The sequence below is a fragment of the Triturus cristatus genome, chromosome 3_2 (genome assembly GCF_964204655.1).
Source record: "Triturus cristatus chromosome 3_2, aTriCri1.1, whole genome shotgun sequence".
Taxonomy (NCBI): domain Eukaryota; kingdom Metazoa; phylum Chordata; class Amphibia; order Caudata; family Salamandridae; genus Triturus; species Triturus cristatus.
This window is the reverse complement of record NC_140584.1, coordinates 1,166,834,066-1,166,857,459: the sequence shown is the minus strand read 5'-3', so window position 1 is coordinate 1,166,857,459 and position 23,394 is coordinate 1,166,834,066. Positions and strand designations below refer to the sequence as shown.

Below are 23,394 nucleotides of genomic sequence, written 5' to 3'. Positions count from 1 at the left end.
GAGACATCTTTGTGGTATTTGCTTATAGTTTTTTCTTCTCTCTTTCTCTTTCTCTTTCTCTCTCTCTCTCTCTCTCTCTCTCTCTCTCTCTCTCTCTCTCTCTCTATCTCTCTGTCTCTCTCTCTCTCTCTGTTTCCCGCTCAAACACTCTCTATCTCACTCTTTCCTGTTTGACATGTTCCAAAGGGCAGGATTATTACAAATCGATGAGATTAGTAGGGTAAACCCTCTGATATAAAGTGTGTCCAAGGTCCATCCCATCATTCACTTTACTGGAAATGGTCGAGTTCAACTTCGAGCAGCTGCAAAATGAGCAGGAGGGAATCTGGCCATGATGTGATGTGCTAAAGAACAAGGGGTTGTGGCTGGTGCAGGAACAGTGAGTGCATCCTGGTTTACAGAACAATGTGCTGAATGCCAACATCCTGTAGAACAACAATTCTGTACCAGGCAACTTCCAGGTGGTTGACAGTAAACTTATTCCCTCCTCATCTAATTGTTTCACAGGTACTGTCTCCCAAAGTCCCATCTGTGGTTCCACCCAACATCTCTCTTTGCTTATGGAATGGCTGTTCAATAGGAAATAAAACCACCTCCGGTATTAAGCACTTTGATGCTATCAAGTTTCTAGTACGCTTCTGTTGGGTCTTATTATACTGGGAGGGGCACCCAAGCTTCGACCCTCATAGTGGTGGAAGGCTACTGCCTACACCGTGAGTTAAGCAGCCCAAGCGTGGTGGTGGCAGTATACCGTGTAGTTTTCATTAGGAGTTGAAATGCAGTTTTTAACCTGTGTCACTGGAGTGAGGCCTACAGGCTCACTCATTTTTAAAGTCTGGTGATGTGTGCTTAACTTACCCTTGGCCTCCATCGCCAGAAGTGTTGTATCTGCGATGGGTTTATGCAGTGCTTAATTTGTAAAATAATAAGTGCCAGACTCTGACAAGGAGGTCACTGAAGCTTGCACCACCCATCGCCCTGTCATCGCTGCCAAAACAACACTTATCATCCCTCTCGCCTGCAAGTGCAACCGTTCAGGTTATTCCAGGTCCCCAAAGCCAAAGGAATGGCTGGGGATGCAGGTATTAGCAATTTTGTATGTATATTGTATTCATAAACAACCTTTGTTCTGCTCACCTCTAACTTAGATGAGCAAGACCACCATGTGGCAGACTGTCCCAAGTGTGGTGTTGAAACTTAAGTGCTGGTGCGGGGCCCCGGAAGCCAATAAGTGCCGGTACTGAGCACCAGAAACCGCTGGCTCAAATTAAGCACTGGGTTTATGTGTGTCTGGGAAGGGTACAATACAGGAATACTGCAGTGCTGAGCAGAGTGTGCATGGTTAATGCAGGTGCTAGATGTATGTGTGCTTATGGGTGGTACAGTACATAAAGGATGTAGTACTGTGCAATGCGTGCAGGATAAATGCATGTGGTGGGTGTAAGTTTGCCTGTGAGAGGTACAATACACTAAAAGATCTAGTGCGGAGCAGTGTGTGCATGCAATCTGGGTGTATGTGTGCCTATGGGTATTACAGTTACTCAAGATACAGTGCTGGGCAGTTAAATGCATATGCTGGATGTATGTCTGCCTATGCGTGGTAAAGGACATGGAGGATACAGTACTGTGCTGTGCATGTATCTGTACACATGCACTTTGTGTAAATGTGCCTGTGGATGGTACAATACATTGGGCCCTGGGTTCCATTTTGGGAGCCCAGGCCTGCATGGTGAAACGTGAGGAGGAGGTAGCGAGATCCCCTTAGATGGATTTGTATATTACTACATTCCTGTAAGCTGGGTGGGACGCACACTGGAAAAGGGTGAGTGAGGTTTCCCCCGTACATTTCAACTGGTGCTTTTTGATTCAGTGAGATGTCACTTGGAAGACCTTAGCACATCTCAGGAAGGGGATGGGGCTGATAAGTAAATCATAAACAGTAGGGCTAAGTGCCCTAGGCTACCCTTTTGATTCACACGACACTGTAGCTGAACTCTAGTCACACCCAGGGCCTGGGTTGAGGGACTATCAGCTTTAGAGATGCTCCTGATGTGACAGACTGATTTTCAAGAAGAGAGCAGAGAAGTGGACACTTCAAAAGAAGCAGATCCCCAACATAAAACTTCAAATCATATTTTATGTCTTGAAATGGACTACAAAAAGGAGAGTTTGAGACCCCAAAAACGAAATCCTCATCTGCCAAGCAGCCAGGTTGGCTGTGTGAGGTTGGGGAGCTCTGCAAGAACTCTTCCTGTGACCAGGACTGGGGGCCAGGGCCTGCTAGTCTCCCTGATGGGTGAGGGGACCAAACCCAGGTAATCCAAGACCACCTGCCCTGGAGCCTGGAGCACCAGTGCCGGCCTGCTTGTCAAGAACAATGTGCCCTGCGAGGAAGGGGAGAGCAGTGGAGGGAGGGAGGTCCAGTGGGGAGCAATGTTGAGTGTCCTTGAGAGGTGTGAGGAAACTGCTGCTGCACCGATCAGATCATTGCCCGTGTAAAAGACAAAGTCAGCGACCCCCCGTATGCCAGGAGAGGGCTGCCGTGAATGGAGCCATGTGTTGTGCTGCGCCGATCGGGCTGGAGTCCCTGCATAATGCTGAGTCGGCAACCCTGCATGCCAGGAGGGGCCCCGTGAAAAAGACTGCTGTGTAATAAGGGTCGTAGCCTTGTGCAGTAGTGGGTGGCACTGCTGTATGCCAGAAGGGGCTGGTGTGAAAGATTTTACCCTGCCACTCAGCCAGGAGCCCATGTGCTGTGAGATGCAGTGACACTATGCCAGAGGGGGTCACCTGGAGCATCAGGTACTGTGACCTGATCTGCCATCATCTTTCGGAGAAGTGAGACACCGTGGGAGTACTTATGCAGCATCGCCCAGGTGAGGGACCCAACACAGGAGCGCTACAACCAATACCCTCTGGAAGAGGAACCAGACACTCATCCTGCAGGAGGAGCCGCAGAGTGCCTGAGATCGCTCCGGGAGCACAACCGCGAATGAGAGACTCTGCACCCACTGAATGTAGCTGCCTGGGCCTTGTGCAGCGGACTCACCTGATCTTACCTGAAGCCGCAACGAGCGCCTACGGATAGAGCGCACTCAGGAACTCCAGATGCATCACGCCTGCCGGTGCGGGTCAGACTGGTTGTCAGGCCTGTCGGCCCAGGGGGAATTTGTCGCTAGCAGCGCTGGAACACTTTTGGCTTTAACCTAGAATCACAGTGGACTCCTGAGACTCCGACCACCGGTGTGGCAGACCCTGGATGTTACCAATAGTGAATGGGGAATAACCACTACTGCTAACACGAGGAGAAAGTGGGGCAGGGAATCTGCACAGAAACACTAGAGCCCTGACGTCAAGAGGGACTGTGTAATTGTTTGTAAATGTGATATTTTTCCTTTGTGTGTATGGTGGTAGAGATAAAATACTCTTTTTTTCATGAAAGTGAGTAGTTGGGTGGACAATGATTTATTGCTTCTGCTGCGCGCAGGTCGAGTTATAAGCCAGTGTTCACTATCCTGTATCCCCTCCTCCCCCTGAAGGAGCCTTGGATTGCTATCCTGAGAGTCAAATGCGGAAGTGGTACTGGACTCCGTTACTCAGAATCCATAGTAAGTCCAGCCCTGGGACATCAAGAGTAAAAGGCCTCAACCCCCTTGGTCAGTTCCAGTAACCCCTGCTTGCCCCGTGGCTCTTTGAAAGGGGTTCTGACAGCTTCATAGCTATCAATGAACCCAGGGATTGATCTGAATGACAGATTTCGACATAATCTTTTGCACAACATGGGACATATTTACAAACCACCTGCGCCGCCGTAGCGCCACTATTTGTAATGCTCCGGCAGGGAAAACCACCAAATCATATTTATGAGGCCATGCAAATCCACCCTGCATGGCTTTGAATGGCCTCACAGATATGGAGTAGGTGAGGCAGAGCAAATCACTGCCTTGCCTTACTCTGCTGTGCAAGGGAGGCGTTCCATGGGCGTTGTGGTGGGTGTTACCATGCAACACCCATGGATTTTGGTGCGTTCCCAGATTTACAAGCACTTGTAAGCCTGGGAATGCGTCAAAATCTCATCCCTCCCAAAGTGAAGCGTAACATGGAGAAATAGCTTTATTTCTCCTCGTTTTGTCCTCTTACGATTTGTGCTGCATTCTGTGGGTGCAGAGTCTCTCATTCGCGGGTGTGCTCCCGGGGCGACCTGGGACTCTCTGCGGCTCTTCTCCCAGTGTGGGTATTGGTGATCCTGTGTTGGGTCCCTCACCTGGGTGATGGTGCATAAGTACTCCCACGGCAGGTGATGGCAGTAGGTAAGAATGCCAACTCCTCTGGCGCTCTGGGGCCCTTTCGGTCCCACACCGCGAGAACCTCAGCTCTCTCATTGCGCACGGTGTCCTATCGGACACATCCCTTTAACTATCCTTTCAGTTTCAATACCTACTCAAGAAACCCACTGCTGATCCCTCCAGCCCTTCCAGCTTCCATCCTCTTTCACAACTCTCCCTCTCCAAAATGTTGCAGCATCTTGTTTTAACATCCTCAGAGCCTTTTCCCCTTCCCAGATCCTAATTAACCCCTTCCACTCTTTCATTGTGCAGAGGTTGTCCGCTTCTTATGGGGTGCAGATATGAAGCTGACACATTGCACGGTGCGGGTTCATGGATTGTAGAGGTCTACTACCCTGCACTGACCCTGCTTATCGTCACGTGCCCAGCTGCACGACATCTGTGCCCTGGAAACACTGCCGCCCATTCTGACACTCTCTGACCTTTCATCAGCACGTGGTAATGTCAGCACACTACTGTCCTTTCAGCACCCAGTACACTCTACACAACTAACCAAGCACTCACATTGTTTCCCTCCCATCTCTTTCACCTCTTGTTTTGTGCCTGGTGCTGTCAGTCACTCTGTAGCGTCACTCCTCTTCTTCAGGGGTCTGTTCGGGGTCCTTTATGCCATCCCCCAAAGAGACGCCATCTCGCCTTTTGACTGCTCTTGACTTCTTTATGGTGATGACGTACACTGACCCCCGAGCTCCCTTCAGAAAGACTCGACTCCCTCACAGCTGTTCCTTCCTGCATGGTTGCGGCCCCTGATGCTACCCGTCTGCAAGACAGAAAGGACTGACCTCCCTGCAAGCCAAGACCTCATGCTAATGATGCACTCTCATTCCTGCATCATTAGATTACAAGTTTATTTATTATGATTTGGTTAACAAATTAACATATCACTCCAGTAAAAGAGGAAAATTCTAAATTTGTACGGTACTAAATTCACCATATCATATAACAAGCATTGGCATAGCCAATAGGTCTCGACTTTGGGACCTTATAAGTGTTTAGCCATGCAACAGTTGCATAACTAAACACTTATAAGGTCCCAAAAGCGAGACCTATTGGCTATGCCAAGCGGCCGCTAAAGTGAAAGTAATCGCGGTAAAAAAGGGCCCGCGCGCCCGCGCACATGCACTGTAGCTCCAGGCTGGCCTGGTAGCACTTTTTGGAGCCCTCTCAATAAGTCTCGCCAGACCAGCACATGCGCTGGGTAAGGCAAAACCTAGAAACAGAGAAAATGCATATACACAGAAACCATTCAAGGAACCATTCAAGTGCCAAGTAGATCGATCCATAACATTAGCATAGATGCTACAGACCCGATCCAGGCGGGAGACTTCCAACTCCTAAAGCAAAAAAAGTGACTTTTTTTTTAGCTATCTCCCGCCCAAAAAAATGCCTCCGTTTCAATGTTAGTCAAAAGGGAAAATAAATTCCCATGATTTGTTTTTCGCTATCTCCCTCTTTCCTGTTTCGAAATGTCGGCCCTAGTACATTAGCGACAAGTGTTGGTCTGTGCTTCTTACGAGCTACAATTGGAATGCCATGGTAAATTCACCCTGGTTAGGCCACCAGAGGTGGAGTGGTGCACTCTGATTAAGTCACCCGTGGTGGGGGCGTGGCTTGGCGCCCGAGGGATATGGCGGCGAACAAGTGAAACTCCGCGGCTCACCGAGAAGACTTTAATCTACGAGCAGTCTCCCCCTGTGCCTAGGATATGAGCAGACATCGGAAGGTGCCGGGAACGCTTTGAGATGCTTGATTACATTTTTGGTGAAAGATAAGAGCTTTAACAACGCAGTGAGTGTTTCGCGGTCCAGTTTTAATTACGGCCACCATTTTGAATCACTCGCGCGATTGCGAATTCCCTCACAAGAAACATGCAAACAAGCCCTTATTGATAGAGCTGACCCACCAAGTCTTCAACAAGTTGTGAATACTAAATGTATGTCTTCTATGCAGCAAATGCGGCACTAGGCGCTGGGTTCTACTGACTGAGCCCATTCTCAGCATTTCCAATGCAGCATTCGTGGCAGCCATTTTAGGAGCATAATACTCCCTAGAATTCTTCTTGAAGTTACTACACAATGCCACCATGCTGCATAACAACTGCTTGCTCCACTCTCAGCACACCATGGATTTGGTAATTTTTCAATTTCTAATTTTGGTTCTTTCAAGCTGGAATTTACTGCTCGTTGTCGCATTTTACTATTTGATCCTCGCCTAAGCATTGATGAGGCAAGTTGTGAAGCGGCCATTTTAGGTTCATCACTAGATAATATCATCGTGTACTTTTTTTTGTCCCTATGCCATGATTCTAAAGGAGGTACTTTGCATGTTTTGTGACTAATTTTTTCAAATGAAAGAGACTTCTGTGTTTTAACTCTACAGGTCTACTTCTACACAGTTACACTGAGTCTCTTCTTCACGAATCCTCCTCCCCTGTGAGATTCTCACTGAACGATGTTCTATTCTTACTTAATCCGCACCGAGAAAGAGTGCGTTGTGTGAGATTTATGGGCAGAACAAAGACGCCACACCCTTCATTTTCCAAAACAAAACACATTTTTGTAAAGAACTCAAGGATTTTTTCCAAATTTTCCAAATTAGAAGATTCTCTACCATCATTTTCTCAAAGCTTAGATACAACAATGGAACCCTCTCAAGCCGCTTTAGAGAAATCTAATACTAAGCGACTGAAAAAAGATCCTCCTTCGCCTCCTAAATCAGCGTCACCAGTGTCCATGGAGTTATTATTGGAGGAAATTAGAGCCCTTTGACCCTTAATGGAAGAGACTAATACTAAACTGCAAGTCTTGACGGACAATTGGTCCCAACTTGAAACAAGGGTCTCTTCAGTTGAGCAAAGTGTTACTTCTTTAAAAGAAACTTGTGTTAATGTCTCCCACCTTCACTCTCAAGTTTCTACGCTCCAAAAACAGGTTGAGGACTTGGAAAATCGCAACAGGCGGAACAATTTACGTATTTACGGATTGGGAGAAGGACTTGAGGGATCTGACTCCCTTACTTTCTTTAAATCATTTCTTCCTAAAATTCTCCACATGCCAGAAGGTACAGTACTAAATATTCAACGTGCGCACCGGCTAGGTCGTATACCATCTCATGCCTCACCCTCACAAAGGCCAAGAGGAGTCATCTTGTATTTCTTAGAATATACAGAGTTATTGAAGGTATTGGCGGCGGTTAAATCTTCTCCAAAAATGATATGGTCAGGCTCCTCTTTGTTTTTTGCTCAGGATTATGCCAAGGCCACTGCTAATCGACGTAAGGCCTTTCTAAATATGAGAGTTGATCTCCGTTCATTGGGAGCCAGATATGGTCTTTTTCACCCTTGTTTATTCAAGGTTATATAAAATAACAGAACAACTACATATGAAGATCCGCTGCGCTTGCAAAGTTTCATAAACTCATGCAAAACATCTGCCATGGAATCTTCTGGTCCTTCTTCTTCATTTAATCTTTGAAGCTCAACACTGCTTTCCTTCTAAAAATGCTGTTTGAATTTTTGTTCTCCTCACTACAATCTTTAATAGTTTGAGAATTTAGTTTTTAAGCTTGTACTACTTTTACCGTGCTTTACCCACAGTTTGTGATTTTGTACAACTGTTAATTGCTATCCTCGGTTACTATTACTGTTGTTGTCGTCCGTTCTAGTTCTTTATCCTATTTTGTTATCATTCTCTTCGCCTCCACAGGTTCCCTACCCCTGTTTCATGATGTCTTCCTGGTCCCCGCGTTCAGCCGACCTTGGATGTGTCGTCTATTCCATGTGGTTCCACTCCTCCTCCTTGTCTACTTGTTTTCTCCTTATGTAGGTATGTCACCCTCCTACATCTCTATTCTAGCTCTATCTCTAATCTTCTCTTTCCTCTTTTTCCTAACTACTCTTCTTTTTCTCTTTCTGGGTGTCGTTGATGTCCATTTTCTCTGTGATATTTTTCATCGCATTATCTTGTATTCTCTGTTTGAATTTAATATTGATGTTGTTATTTTCCAGCATCTATTGTTAATCATCTTTGTCTCTTTCCATTTACTTTCTCATCTCCTTTTTTCAAATCACAGCTTTAGCTATGTATCCTCCTACTTTACTGATTTCTCTTATCAAACACTTCCTTTTTTCCTTTTACTATTTTTGATGCATTCTTCTTTCTTCATTCCAGCCATGGTTATTATTTGTAAGGTATTTTCTATCCTATGTACTTCTCCTATTTGTTTGACAAATGTGGACTATCATTGGTTATTCTCATCATTTTCTATTCTCCCTAACCCGTTATGCCATTAAAATTAGTATCGTGGAATGTTAGAGGGCTAAACTCCCCCATAAAAAGACAAAGGGTCCTATCTCATTTGGCTAAGTTAAATGCAGATATAGTATTCTTGCAAGAGACTCATCTCGCAGAAAATGAGTCATTAAAACTAAAAAAGGTTGGGTAGGAGAAATATTTTATTCCAGTGGTGATGGCAAACGTAATGGAGTTATGATATTGTGTTGTAAATCTCTTCATTTTAAATTCATTTCACAAGACTCAGATGCAGATGGTCATTTGCTTAATGTTAAGTTGATGTTGAAGGATGTTCCAGTCTCTTTTTTCAATGTTTATGCCCCTACTGGTGGTGACTCCTCTTTTTGGCTTTCAGTAGCCAAGAAGATCACTCTTCACATGGAAGATAATTTTATACTGGCAGGTGACTGCAACCAGGTTTTCGATCCTTTCACCGATCAAAACTCTAAAGCCTCATTCATCCCCAACAAGACACACAAATCTTTTAACCATACGTGTGCAGAAATAGGACCTATATTACTATCAAATCATGCTCCTATTCCAATCGATTTAGAAATTTTACCCAAAACTAATGCTCCTAGAAGGTGGCGATTTAACAATTCTCTTCTTCTTGATACAGAGTTTTCTTCCTCATTTAATACCTTTTTTGTTGATTATATCCTTATAAATCAAACTGAATCCCTACCGTTTTCAACTATTTGGGACGCCTTTAAAGCTTCAGCAAGGGATTTTATTGTAACTTATGTGGCAAAGAAACGTAGTATCGCTCGCAATCGTGCACGTTCAATATTCCAAGACATTAAGAGACTGGAGCATTCTTTTTACACATCCAATTCAAAAGATGTTCTTAATGCCCTTATACAAGCAAAGCTACAGTTTAATAAGGAATCAACAGATAATGCCTCGTTATATCTATTGAAATCTAGCGCTAAATTTTATGGTGATGGAAATAAAGGAGGAAAACTTTTGGCCAACTATTTAAAAACTAAGCATAACAAGCATAACAAATTGAATATTGATTCTATTTATGATGATAGTTCTACTTTAAAGTTCAAAGATGTGGAAATTTTAAATTAATTTGCTTTATTTTACAAAAAAAACTGTATTCTTCCAAAACAAATCCTACAGACAATACGCTTTCACACTTTTTCTGAGATAACACAACAAGAACTCTTGGATGCACTCAAACACCTTAAAAAAGACAAGGCACCTGGGCCAGACGGCTTCACTGTTGAATTCTTTCTCCAATTTATTAATGCCTAAACTACACCTTCTAATTGATTCCTTTAACTCTTTAAAGAAAATCTGGTGGCTCTTTCTCCGATGCTCATATATGTTTAATACCTAAAGAAGGAAAGGATCCTAAGTATTGTAAGAACTTTAGACCCATCTCGTTGGTCAATATAGATTACAAGATTTTTTTCAAAGCACTAGCCCTACGCTTAGACCCTTATCTTCCAAAAATATTAGGTAAGGAACAGTCCGGCTTTGTGAAAGGACGAATTATACAAGACAATACAACATCCTATCTAAAGCTTCACATTTGAATAATTCCCTTGCAGCTATAGCACTAGATGCAGAAAAAGCATTTGATAGAGTGGAAGGGCAATACCTATTTTATACCCTAAAATGGTTCGGTTTGGTCCAAACTTCATTTCCCTAATCTCGCTATTATATTCTAATCCTCACGCTGCTGTATGTGCTAACGGTCTAATATCACCATTCTTTGACTTTGGCAGAGGGGTGCGTCAGGGATGTCCCCTATCCCCCTTTCTTTTCAATTTGGCCCTTGAACCCTTGATCTCAAACATTCGTCAAAACGCACAAATAAAAGGTTTTCAGACTCCCACAACCAATGTTAAACTTGCAGCGTAGGCTGACGATATTGTGCTTTTTATTTCAAACCCCAATTAATCGATCCCGGCCTTCTTAGAGGAAGTCCATTCTTTTTCACTAATTTCAGGATACAAACTAAACATCGATAAATGTGAAATCTTACCCTTGACTAAATATACTTTTAAAGCTGATTTCACCTCAACTAACTTTACCTGGAAGCCATCTCATATCAAATATTTGGGTTTAAATTTTACGCCAACTATTAAAGGCACGGTAACTTTATGCATGAACAATTGCATTCAAAAAAATTCAGAGCTCACAACTAAATAGCATCCCCTTTATTTATCCTGGTGGGGCTGCCTGGATACTATCAAGATGATGCTATTCCCCCATGATTTTATATACCATCTGCAACATTCCAGTCCCCATATCTACTAAAGTATTTAAATCTGTCAACTCAGTACTATCTTCTTTTTTATGGAACAAAAAGAAATCACGAATGTCTATTTCTAAGCTAACACGTCCCAAAGCTGAAGGAGCAGTCAATTTTCCCAATTTCTCTGCTTATCACAAAGCTTTCCTATTGCGACAAGCCTCCTACTGTTTTCTTGATTCTGCGGATGATTATCCCCTATGGACATCTGTTGAACTTTCGTTTCTCTCTCCTTTTTCATTTCAAGAATACCTTTCCTTCTCCCGTAAACCCCAAACACTATCCACTCCTTTGTTTAAGCTTACTTCCAAATTATTGAGCCCTGAATATCCCTTATCTCATGATACTCTTGACTCTTTTTTAAACTCAACCATATGGCACAATAAAACCCTATTAATACGTAACAATCCCTTTTACTGGAAAACGTGGAGACAACGTGGCTTAATATGGATCCACCAACTATTCTTAAATAAAGAATTTCTTTCTTTTTCTTCGCTTAAACAGTTATACACCCTACCCACCTCCTTCATTTCTAAATATTACACTCTTCGTAAAATTGTACTTAATATATACACGCAGTTATTGAACAAGGCTTCCAAAGCTCACACCACTCACTTGCAGAAAGATCTATCCACTCTTTGACGCACTCAACCTAAAGCATCAACCTTATATGCCTTTTTCCAATCCACTGACACATTGAGACAGAAATCAAGCGTTGGAGAGGGATTTCAATACATTGTGGCCTTTAACATTGTGGCATAATATTTGGACTAAAATACGCAAATCTTCGAGAGCAGCTAGTTTGACATAAACACTGTTTTATATATATAATAGGCTTCTGTTGTCTCCACAAACCCTCAACAAACGATTTCCTAATACACCAGACACCTGCTGGTCTTGCACATCTCCAAACGCAGATCTGTTTCATATGTTATTCTCATGTTCACCAGTATATAATTTTTGGAAACGTGTCTGGTTTCAAATTAATTCAATTTTACGCACAAATGCCCCACTTTCTGTAACAAACACCTTTTTAGGTAGCCTTTCACCAGTTTGGGATAATAATGCGATTCATTTCAAAATCATTGATTTATTAATAGCAGTCGCCATTCAACAAATACCAAGAAATTGGCAAGACTTCACAAAAATTTCATATCAGGCCTGGTGGTATGATATATGCCACAATCATAGATTGGATACATTCTCTAACTCACCCACACTTATAGCTACTAAAAGAATTCAGTTATGGTTACCTGTTACAACATTCTTTGATACTTGTGCCAAACAACACTCCTTACTAAATCCTTCCCAACAAGAGGTACTCAAACCTCCATAGATCCTCTAGTTATTTCTCTAACTATTATGTGAATATATATCATTTTCTTCCTTACTTTCTCATTGTACAGCTTGTTATTCTTCATTTTCATTCACGTATTTATGCTGGAATATATTTGTGTTGTATTGTTCGATGATCAATCACATATATTGTATATTGACACCTCTTTACTTTTCTATAAAGTTCTCTTTTGAAACTAAAAAAAAAAGTCACCCGTGGTGACGGTGATTTGCCCTGGTTAGACCACCAGAGGTGGAGCGGTGCGCTCTGATTAAGTCACCCGTGGTGATGGTGGTTTGCCCTGGTTTGGCCACCAGAGGTGGAGTGGTGCGCTCTGGTTAAGTCACCCTTTGTGACGGTGGTTCGCCCTGGTTTGGCCACCAGAGGTGGAGTGGTGCGCTCTGATTAAGTCACCCGTGGTGACGGTGATTCGCCCCGGTTAGGCCAGCAGAGGTGGAGTGGTGCGCTCTGATTAAGTCACCCGTGATGACGGTGACTCGCACTGGTTAGGCCCCAAGAGGTGGAGTGGTGCGCTCTGGGTAAGTCCCCTGTGGTGACAGTGATTCGCCCCGGTTAGGCCACCAGAGGTGGAGTGGTGCGCTCTGGGTAAGTCCCCCGTGGTGACGGTGATTCGCCCCAGTTAGGCCACTAGAGGTAGAGTGGTGCACTCTGGGTAAGTCCCCCGTGGTGACAGTGATTCGCCCTGGTTAGGCCACCAGAGGTGGAGTGGTGCGCTCTGGGTAAGTCACCCGTGGTGACGGTGTTTCGCCCTGGTTAGGCCACCAGAGGTGGAGTGGTGCGCTCTGGGTAAGTCCCCCGTGGTGACAGTGATTCGCCCTGGTTAGGCCACCAGAGGTGGAGTGGTGCGCTCTGGGTAAGTCACCCGTGGTGACGGTGTTTCGCCCTGGTTAGGCCACCAGAGGTGGAGTGGTGCGCTCTGGGTAAGTCCCCCGTGGGACGGTGATTCGCCCTGGTGAGGCCAACAGAGGTGGAGTGGTGCACTCTGGGTAAGTCCCCCGTGGTGACGGTGATTTGCCCTGGTTAGGCCACCAGAGGTGGAGTGGTGCACTCTGGGTAAGTCCCCCGGGGGACGGTGATTCGCCCTGGTGAGGCCACCAGAGGTGGAGTGGTGCACTCTGGGTAAGTCCCCCGTGGTGACGGTGATTCGCCCTGGTTAGGCCACCAGAGGTGGAGTGGTGCGCTCTGGGTAAGTCCCCCGTGGTGACGGTGATTCGCCCTGGTTAGGCCACCAGAGGTGGAGTGGTGCGCTCTGGGTAAGTCCCCCGTGGTGACGGTGATTCGCCCTGGTTAGGCCACCAGAGGTGGAGTGGTGCGCTCTGGGTAAGTCATCCATGGTGACGGTGATTCGCCCTGGTTAGGCCACCAGAGGTGGAGTGGTGCGCTCTGGGTAAGTCACCCGTGGTGACGGTGTTTCGCCCTGGTTAGGCCACCAGAGGTGGAGTGGTGCACTCTGGGTAAGTCCCCCGGGGGACGGTGATTCGCCCTGGTGAGGCCACCAGAGGTGGAGTGGTGCACTCTGGGTAAGTCCCCCGTGGTGACGGTGATTCGCCCTGGTTAGGCCACCAGAGGTGGAGTGGTGCGCTCTGGGTAAGTCCCCCGTGGTGACGGTGATTCGCCCTGGTTAGGCCACCAGAGGTGGAGTGGTGCGCTCTGGGTAAGTCCCCCGTGGTGACAGTGATTCGCCCTGGTTAGGCCATCAGAGGTGGAGTGGTGCACTCTGGGTAAGTCACCCGTGGTGACGATGATTCGCCCTGGTTAGGCCACCAGAGGTGGAGTGGTGCACTCTGGGTAAGTCCCCCGTGGTGACGGTGATTCGCCCTGGTTAGGGCCACATGAGGTGGAGTGGTGCGCTCTGGGTAAGCCACCCGTGGGGACGGTGACTCGCCCTTGTTAGGCCACCAGAGGTGGAGTGGTGCGCTCTGGGTAAGTCACCCGTGGTGACGGTGATTCGCCTTCGTTAGGCCACCAGAGGTGGAGTGGTGCGCTCTGGGTAAGTCCCCCGTTGTGACGGTGATTCGCCCTGGTTAGGCCACCAGAGGTGGAGTGGTGCACTCTGGGTAAGTCCCCCGTGGTGACGGGGATTCACCCTGGTTAGGCCACCAGAGGTGGAGTGGTGCGCTCTGGGTAAGTCATCCATGGTGACGGTGATTCGCCCTGGTTAGGCCACCAGAGGTGGAGTGGTGCACTCTGGGTAAGTCCCCCGTGGTGACGGTGACTTGCCCTGGTTAGGCCACATGAGGTGGAGTGGTGCACTCTGGGTAAGTCACCCGTGGTGACGGTGTTTCGCCCTGGTTAGGCCACCAGAGGTGGAGTGGTGCACTCTGGGTAAGTCACCCGTGGTGACGGTGTTTCGCCCTGGTTAGGCCACCAGAGGTGGAGTGGTGCACTCTGGGTAAGTCACCCGTGGTGACGGTGATTCGCCATGGTTAGGCCACCAGAGGTGGAGTGGTGCGCTCTGTTTAAGTCACCCGTGGTGACGGTGGTTCGCCCTGGGTAGGCCACCAGAGGTGGAATGGTGCACTCTGGGTAAGTCACCCATGGTGACGGTGATTCACCCTGGTTTGGCCACCAGAGGTGGAGTGGTGCGCTCTGAATACGTCACCCGTGGTGACGGTGATTCGCCCTGGTTAGGCCACCAGAGGTGGAGTGGTGCACTCTGGGTAAGTCCCCCGGGGGGACGGTGATTCGCCCTGGGTAGGTCACCAGAGGTGGAGTGGTGCGCTCTGGGTTAGTCACCCGTGGTGATGGTGATTCGCCCTGGTTAGGCCACCAGAGGTGGAGTGGTGCACTCTGGGTAAGTCCCCCGGGGGGACGGTGATTCGCCCTGGTTAGGTCACCAGAGGTTGAGTGGTGCGCTCTGGGTAAGTCCCCCGTGGTGACGGTGATTCACCCTGGTTAGGCCACCAGAGGTGGAGTGGTGCGCTCTGGGTAAGTCATCCATGGTGACGGTGATTCGCCCTGGTTAGGCCACCAGAGGTGGAGTGGTGCACTCTGGGTAAGTCCCCCGTGGTGACGGTGACTTGCCCTGGTTAGGCCACATGAGGTGGAGTGGTGCACTCTGGGTAAGTCACCCGTGGTGACGGTGTTTCGCCCTGGTTAGGCCACCAGAGGTGGAGTGGTGCACTCTGGGTAAGTCACCCGTGGTGACGGTGATTCGCCCTGGTTAGGCCACCAGAGGTGGAGTGGTGCACTCTGGGTAAGTCACCCGTGGTGACGATGATTCGCCCTGGTTAGGCCACCAGAGGTGGAGTGGTGCACTCTGGGTAAGTCCCCCGTGGTGACGGTGATTCGCCCTGGTTAGGGCCACATGAGGTGGAGTGGTGCGCTCTGGGTAAGCCACCCGTGGGGACGGTGACTCGCCCTGGTTAGGCCACCAGAGGTGGAGTGGTGGGCTCTGGGTAAGTCACCCGTGGTGACGGTGATTCGCCTTGGTTAGGCCACCAGAGGTGGAGTGGTGCGCTCTGGGTAAGTCCCCCGTTGTGACGGTGATTCGCCCTGGTTAGGCCACCAGAGGTGGAGTGGTGCACTCTGGGTAAGTCCCCCGTGGTGACGGGGATTCACCCTGGTTAGGCCACCAGAGGTGGAGTGGTGCGCTCTGGGTAAGTCATCCATGGTGACGGTGATTCGCCCTGGTTAGGCCACCAGAGGTGGAGTGGTGCACTCTGGGTAAGTCCCCCGTGGTGACGGTGACTTGCCCTGGTTAGGCCACATGAGGTGGAGTGGTGCACTCTGGGTAAGTCACCCGTGGTGACGGTGTTTCGCCCTGGTTAGGCCACCAGAGGTGGAGTGGTGCACTCTGGGTAAGTCACCCGTGGTGACGGTGTTTCGCCCTGGTTAGGCCACCAGAGGTGGAGTGGTGCACTCTGGGTAAGTCACCCGTGGTGACGGTGATTCGCCATGGTTAGGCCACCAGAGGTGGAGTGGTGCGCTCTGTTTAAGTCACCCGTGGTGACGGTGGTTCGCCCTGGGTAGGCCACCAGAGGTGGAATGGTGCACTCTGGGTAAGTCACCCATGGTGAAGGTGATTCACCCTGGTTTGGCCACCAGAGGTGGAGTGGTGCGCTCTGAATACGTCACCCGTGGTGACGGTGATTCGCCCTGGTTAGGCCACCAGAGGTGGAGTGGTGCACTCTGGGTAAGTCCCCCGGGGGGACGGTGATTCGCCCTGGGTAGGTCACCAGAGGTGGAGTGGTGCGCTCTGGGTTAGTCACCCGTGGTGATGGTGATTCGCCCTGGTTAGGCCACCAGAGGTGGAGTGGTGCACTCTGGGTAAGTCCCCCGGGGGGACGGTGATTCGCCCTGGTTAGGTCACCAGAGGTTGAGTGGTGCGCTCTGGGTAAGTCCCCCGTGGTGACGGTGATTCACCCTGGTTAGGCCACCAGAGGTGGAGTGGTGCGCTCTGGGTAAGTCATCCATGGTGACGGTGATTCGCCCTGGTTAGGCCACCAGAGGTGGAGTGGTGCACTCTGGGTAAGTCCCCCGTGGTGACGGTGACTTGCCCTGGTTAGGCCACATGAGGTGGAGTGGTGCACTCTGGGTAAGTCACCCGTGGTGACGGTGTTTCGCCCTGGTTAGGCCACCAGAGGTGGAGTGGTGCACTCTGGGTAAGTCACCCGTGGTGACGGTGATTCGCCATGGTTAGGCCACCAGAGGTGGAGTGGTGCGCTCTGTTTAAGTCACCCGTGGTGACGGTGATTCGCCATGGTTAGGCCACCAGAGGTGGAGTGGTGCACTCTGGGTAAGTCACCCGTGGTGACGGTGATTCGCCTTGGTTAGGCCACCAGAGGTGGAGTGGTGCGCTCTGGGTAAGTCCCCCGTGGTGACGGTGATTCGCCCTGGTTAGGCCACCAGAGGTGGAGTGGTGCACTCTGGGTAAGTCCCCCGTGGTGACGGGGATTCACCCTGGTTAGGCCACCAGAGGTGGAGTGGTGCGCTCTGGGTAAGTCACCCTTGGTGACGGTGATTCGCCCCGGTTAGGCCACCAGAGGTGGAGTGGTGCGCTCTGGGTAAGCCACCCGTGGGGACGGTGACTCGCCCTGGTTAGGCCACCAGAGGTGGAGTGGTGCGCTCTGGGTAAGTCACCCGTGATGACGGTGACTCGCCCTGGTTAGGCCACCAGAGGTGGAGTGGTGCACTCTGGGTAAGTCCCCCGTGGTGACGGTGATTCGCCCGGGTTAGGCCACATGAGTGGAGGGTGATGTGCTCCACTCAGACCAGACTGGCGCACACTGTTCCTGCGCCTCCCGCCCGGGTCCGCAGCTATTGACTGGTGCAGCCGATACGGTCCCTCCCGTTGAACCATTAACCACGAAGCGCCTCGTTATCAGGGTAATCGAGCGAGCTGCTATCATGCACAGCAAACACCATCTTTGGTCAGAGGGCAGAGCTCATGTGTACTCGAAGGGAATCTTGGAGGCAGTGTCCGTTTCCCTCGGTTTTATTATGTTTTCTATGCGAGCGGCGAGACAACAATTTACTCTGCAATTTATTTTTAGGAAAACTTTAAACTTTTCTGTCAATGTTGTGCCTGCCGCTTTTCCTGCTGATTACTTTGTGGCTCTGTATTGTGTCTTTAGTGCCATGTAGCTTTTTAATTACGTAGATGCGCGCTTTACAAAAAATAAAACAAAATGCAACATCTGCTTGTTTTTAGTGACCGCCGCTGGACGGGAGGGCGGGAGTCGGGGTCGCACCAGTAAAGGTCCTGTTTATATTTGACGCTTGCATTCCCGAAGAGTATTTGCTTTGCCCAGGATGGCGTTTCCGTAGTTTTCATAATGGAACTCATTGCTCATTTAAAGTGCCTAGTTTGGAAAGAGTCGCCCCTATGGAGCTGTGTGAGTTCAGGCCGAGGCCCGAGGCATTGCGAACGTCTCACAGCACCCGTCAGTGGATCATAATTAGAGCTCCCGGTTTTATGGTACTTATTTTTCTGACATTTCCGTCTGTATTTATCTATATTTATTTTTTTGCCAATTTTATCTGCATTTATCCATATTTATTTTGGGTTTTGTGGAAAAATTAAGCTGAAATAAGTATAATTTCACATTTATTTAACGGGTAAATATGCCCTCATGCTTGAATGCGTACTAGGTTTAAATGTTGTAAATCCCCACCAGTGGTCGAAGTGGGCGGGAATGACAGGGCACGGCGTGCCCCTACTTCTTCAATTCCAGGGATTCCGTTCCCCTACTTTTTTATTTTGAAAATGCGTCCCGGGACGCAAGAAATCACCATCGCCTATAAATAAAGCTCGGAGTTCCTGGCGTGTTTCTGGCGTTCCAGGACGGGCGGCAGAGAAGTAACAGGACTCTGTCTTTTCCTTCTTACCCAGAGAAGAAAAATACAGCGTCCACTTCTGCTCTGCCGCTTCAGATGCCCACCCCAATCCCCCACTCTTTCCTTCTTCCCTCTCTTTCTGTCTAGCAGTTCTTCTCTTACTGAAAACCGAGACTTCAACACAGGGTTTTCACTCTCTTTCTTTTCTTTTATTTGCTCCCCTGTGAAATGGATCCAAAAAGAAAAACATTTTTACTGGAAATGTCTTTTAATTCCAAAGTGCAGCATCTGGAATAAAAGGTTAAAAATATGAGAAAAAAAAACTAAATAAAGTAAGACAGTGGTAGCAAACTGGCCAGATTCATTTTATTCACATCCAAACACATTAGCGCCACTTTTACAGAGTTTGCCAGTGAAGCGCTATTTTTGTTTTCTTGTCTTTGTTTACCCTGGGCTTTCAACAAGTGCACCAATCCTGGAGGTACTGCAATGTGAGGATTGGAAAACAAAATGTGTACTGCAGCTCTACGTCCAGGGATGTGGTCTTTTTACCATACTGCTTACGTTTTGTAAGGATATAGGCAATGGGCATTGAAATGGGTCCATTCAGGGCCCTGTAGTCATGTCCTTAACTTTTCAGGCATAAGCACTCACTGTTTTCTGAATAGTGAGTGTAAACGTTGTTCCTGCTTACATTTCACATGGTTTGCTAAATTTTGCATTCCCTATGAGGGTTTGCTTTTTCCAGGATGTTGAAACCTACCTCCTGTGTTGCAAAATTCTTTGGAGTCCGGCGGGAGCTTTGAAGATGCAAACCGGTCAGATCTGTCTTTGGTGCCTGCCTTGCAGGGGAGTAACTCCTTTACTCCAAGGGAGATTCTTCACTCATGTAGTTCAATGTAGATCATCGAAGTTCCAGGATTCAGTATCAGAGTTTCGTACAGGTGTAATCTAAAGTCCTTTAGCCAGCGGTTCCTTTCTTATATCCAAGGAAGGGGTGGGACAAACTCTAGGGAGCCACCTATGGGAGGGTCAGGAAAGAGGGGTGGCTACACCCATTTCCTTTGTCCAGTTTTGTGCCAGAGTAGGGGCTGGTAGCCCCTGCAACCGGTTTGAGCTGGACTATGTACAGGGACACCAAATGTGCCCCCAGTGCTGAACTTCAAAGCACTCTTGGAGTGCACCCACCCAGCCCCAATACATTAAAGCCTGTCTGGGAGGTGGTCACACCTCCCTGTGACAGGAAACCTATTGTCCAGGCCTCCCCTGCCGGAGTTTCATCCAGCAGCAGGAGGGCAGACTTGTGTCTGTGGTTGGCAGCATCCATTTTGTGATGCCAGGGCTCTGTTAGCTGGTACCGGGTATACCGGTGCTGTCATGTCTCTCCATCTGGAAGGGTAGCATCATACTCCCACACCAGTTACTGGTGTGGGGGTATGACTCCAAGGTGTTTGACACCAAACACAACATGCAGCCATCCCAAAGTTAGCATTTACCGTTTGGTTATAATGCACTTAAGAGTGTATGGTTTCGCTGCATCACAAACAACCCCGGAATAAAGGTTCAGAAGGCTGCCGAGGGGCTCTGCTCATGCATGGGCACCCTCTCACATAAAACACAGCACCCTGCCTTCAGGATTGGTAAGACCTGCCATAGGGGTGACTGATAGGTTTATATGTGCAGTGATATGGAGCGATATAGTGAACCTGTATCTCAGTAGTGGGGTGCATGCACCACCAAACCCAGGCTGCAGTAGCAGACCTGTGGTGTAGGTTTGGAAGGCTTGCCAGGGGTGGCACAATACATGCTGCAGCCCCTGGTAGGCCTCTGGGGTACCTATGCCCTTGGTACATAGTATACCATATACTAGGGACTTATAAGGGTACCCCAGAATCCAATCTGGAGTGTACTTGTAATCAATTTAAGGGAGAAAGCAGATAGGCTGGGGTCCTGAATAGTAGGATCCCAGGCAGACTAAGTCAAAAACCAGCAAAACACCAGGAAAAAAGTGGGGGCAACCATGCAGTCAGATTCCACCTTCCTACACAGATCACAAAGTGCACATAATGTAAATAGGTCAGTGGGCTACTGCTTTTGTCAGAGAGATCCTTTTGTTACTGGCAGTTTATAATTTAAAATCCTAACATACAACAGTGAGCTATTAACTTTCATCTAAGAGCTGCATACAAACTGCAAGGTATAAATTAGAGCGTTATGTTTTTCCCCCCCAGTCTTTGATTATCCTAATGTTGCAAAAAGTGTTCTTTTGGACAGAAATCAATTCTGATTATTAAAGAGAACCCCCAACTATGGTATTACGTTTTAAATTCTGAGTTTGTGTTTCTCCACACCAATCACTATTAAACTATACGGCCTAGTAGTATGGTTGTCATGTGACTCCTACACCTTGTAGTCCTTAGTCTTATGTAACATTTTCTATACAGTGATTTACGCACATATTGATTGTCTCTGAGTAATGTGTGTGATGTAAAGTGCTCTGACACCCTACACTGGTATGAGTGGCGCTGTAAATCAAATTAAATGCATCTGAGAGAGAGTGTGGTTATGGAGACTTGTGGGGCACTGTTAAATGGTGGTAGTGAGGGAATCCATGGCAGAGGTGGTCATTGGGGGGCACTAACGAACATTAATGCACAGGGCACCACCAGTGCTAAGGCCGGCCTTGCCCTTGAGGCCAGTCTGCCTCATCCATAGTTAGCTCCATTGGCCTGGTTTCAGAAGTAGCTGCAACTCACCAGGGATTGGCAATGCAGAATTTGCACGCACACCAAACTAAGTTCGCAAACTTTACAGTCTCTCTGCTTCATTCACGGGCACTTTTAACATGTGCTGCTTGCTGTGGGGCCACTGGAATTAAATATGCAGCAAAGGAGGATACAATTATGCCGCAGTGTTGACTAAATTATGCATAAAAAAAAAAGGCTGCAGCGTAATGCAGTATATTTTCTGATATTTTATTATTTTGACATGTGTTCACATGCTAATAGTCTTTGGAAAGATTTTGCCTTATTCGTACCAGTGTAACATACAAATGCAGCAGTGAGAAAGATGATCAGTCAACCTTTGCAATAAGCCATCCACTCACAGGAAAACAATTCATATTTTTTATTAACTTTGATACGTTTGAGCTATAAACAATTTATTAGTTAAAATGGTCAGATCATGCAGCAGATCTTGCATTAGGAGGCAAATATGGCAGAGCCATAATTATATAGAAAACATTTGCAAACTAGGATATTTTGCCATTCATGTTTGAACTGCTGTTGTGGAAAAAGGGAAAAGTGCTGATGACAAACTCCATGGCTCGGCGACAAATGGCTTGTGCTTCCACATTTTATCGTATTTGGGACATTCTGTGATTAGAAGCATATCCCACTTTGTGAATGTGTTTTAATGTCAATAACTCATTATAACCTAATATAATCATGTGTATCCATTGGTTGATTAAACTAGGCAGTGAAATGCCAAACAAATACTAAAAATTGGGATGTTTGCGCATTCTGGCCACACCTCTGGCTCCGCCCACTGCCCCAATCTTCGGGTTATTCCCGCCCTCTGATTCTCCGCCCACAGTTCCCCTACTTTTTTTCACCCACTTCGACCACTGATCCCCACAGAAGATAAATCAATGCACTGATAAGAAAATATGCATATTTCAGTATGGATTTTGTGCATATCTACTGCTGTTAAAACCTCTTAATTAAAATTCCTTACCTTTTTAGCCCCCTTACCTATCAATCCACACAGCAATTGGCCTGGCAGTCATGGCAGACAATATTCAGGATTGCTCAAAAGGCAACCCAATTTCCGTTTTTATCCACATTTACAAATAAATACAGACAAGAAAAGAAATGTTTTCTGTCTGTATTTATCTGTGAAAATCTGTAAAAACGGAAATCAGGGAGCCTTAATCATAATAAAGAATTTTGGAATACATGCCCATCCAGACCTTGGCCTCTCTGCAGAGCATACAGAGCAGTTGTCAGATGTGTCAATAGTAATTGAGGATCTATTCGAAAGTGTGTGAAAGAGGTGCACAGCGTTCAAAATATTGACATGGCGAAAGGTGAAGCAAATGCAGAGCGTACAGGTGACTGGGTGCATTGTGTGTTTGGGGGTGGAGAAGTTAAAGAGATGCAAGGAAGTACATGCAAGAGAAAATAAAAAGAATCTGCTGAAGAGGAAAGAAATGCAGTGTGTGTTATGTAGATTAAGTGTTTCAGAAAGATATGAGGAGAAGAGAATAAATGTCAGACAAAGACTTCAGAAGAGCAGAATGAGGGCAACTGAGACACTTAAGACTTTCCTCTTCCACAGACCATAGTAATGTTTCGTTCATAGTCGGCATAAATATATATTACCCAGCGGCGGTCGCAACTGGGTAGTTATAGTTAGTTCAGCGTTTCCATAGGAAATGCGTTTTTTGTGTGACCGTGTGCACCGTTTGACAAATCTCCACTAAAGTGTCCAAAAAAGTGCTCTTTTTTGCCTAGTTTGTACATGGAAAGTTTTGGTCCTTCAAGCGGGGGCCGAGAAAAAAAGGGGCGGGTCCTAAAACACAAATTGCCCGTGCATTTTCCATAGACGTCTATAGACAAAGCTACAGCAAAAACTGCTAAACGTAATTACACCAAATTTGCCAGGAAGCTCGATTCCGGCTCGCCTATTGTGCCTTTTGTGATTTGGTGTGAATCGGTCAAGTTTTTGAGAAATGAAGATATATGGAAATGTGGGTTTGAGGGACTCTGGCAAGAGTCCCACGGACCCAATTTGAAAAAAAAGAACGTTCGGATTGGCCCAAGGAGCTTTTTTACCTTGAGCCATCTTGCT

The 23,394-nt window shown here is 47.2% G+C and overlaps 1 protein-coding gene across 8 annotated transcripts in view; it reads left to right on the top strand.

Annotated features, from left to right (window-relative positions):
- The window catches only part of LOC146859358 (uncharacterized), a 196,269-nt gene that overhangs the window by 83,926 nt on the left and 88,949 nt on the right, over positions 1 to 23,394 (top strand). For 5 of the 8 annotated variants that reach the window (XR_014980088.1, XM_085650034.1, XM_085650033.1 and 2 more), the window contains one exon: positions 8,051 to 8,170. The exons of 1 other annotated variant lie outside the window; for it this stretch is intronic. Coding sequence is in view for 4 of the 7 variants with exons in the window: in XM_085650034.1 (XP_085506160.1) it covers positions 8,051 to 8,170 (120 nt within the window). In the remaining 3 variants the exon portion in view is untranslated. The remainder of the gene's footprint in view (positions 1 to 8,050; positions 8,171 to 23,394) is intronic. 2 more of the 8 variants (XR_014980087.1, XR_014980089.1) reach the window with 1 other exon arrangement.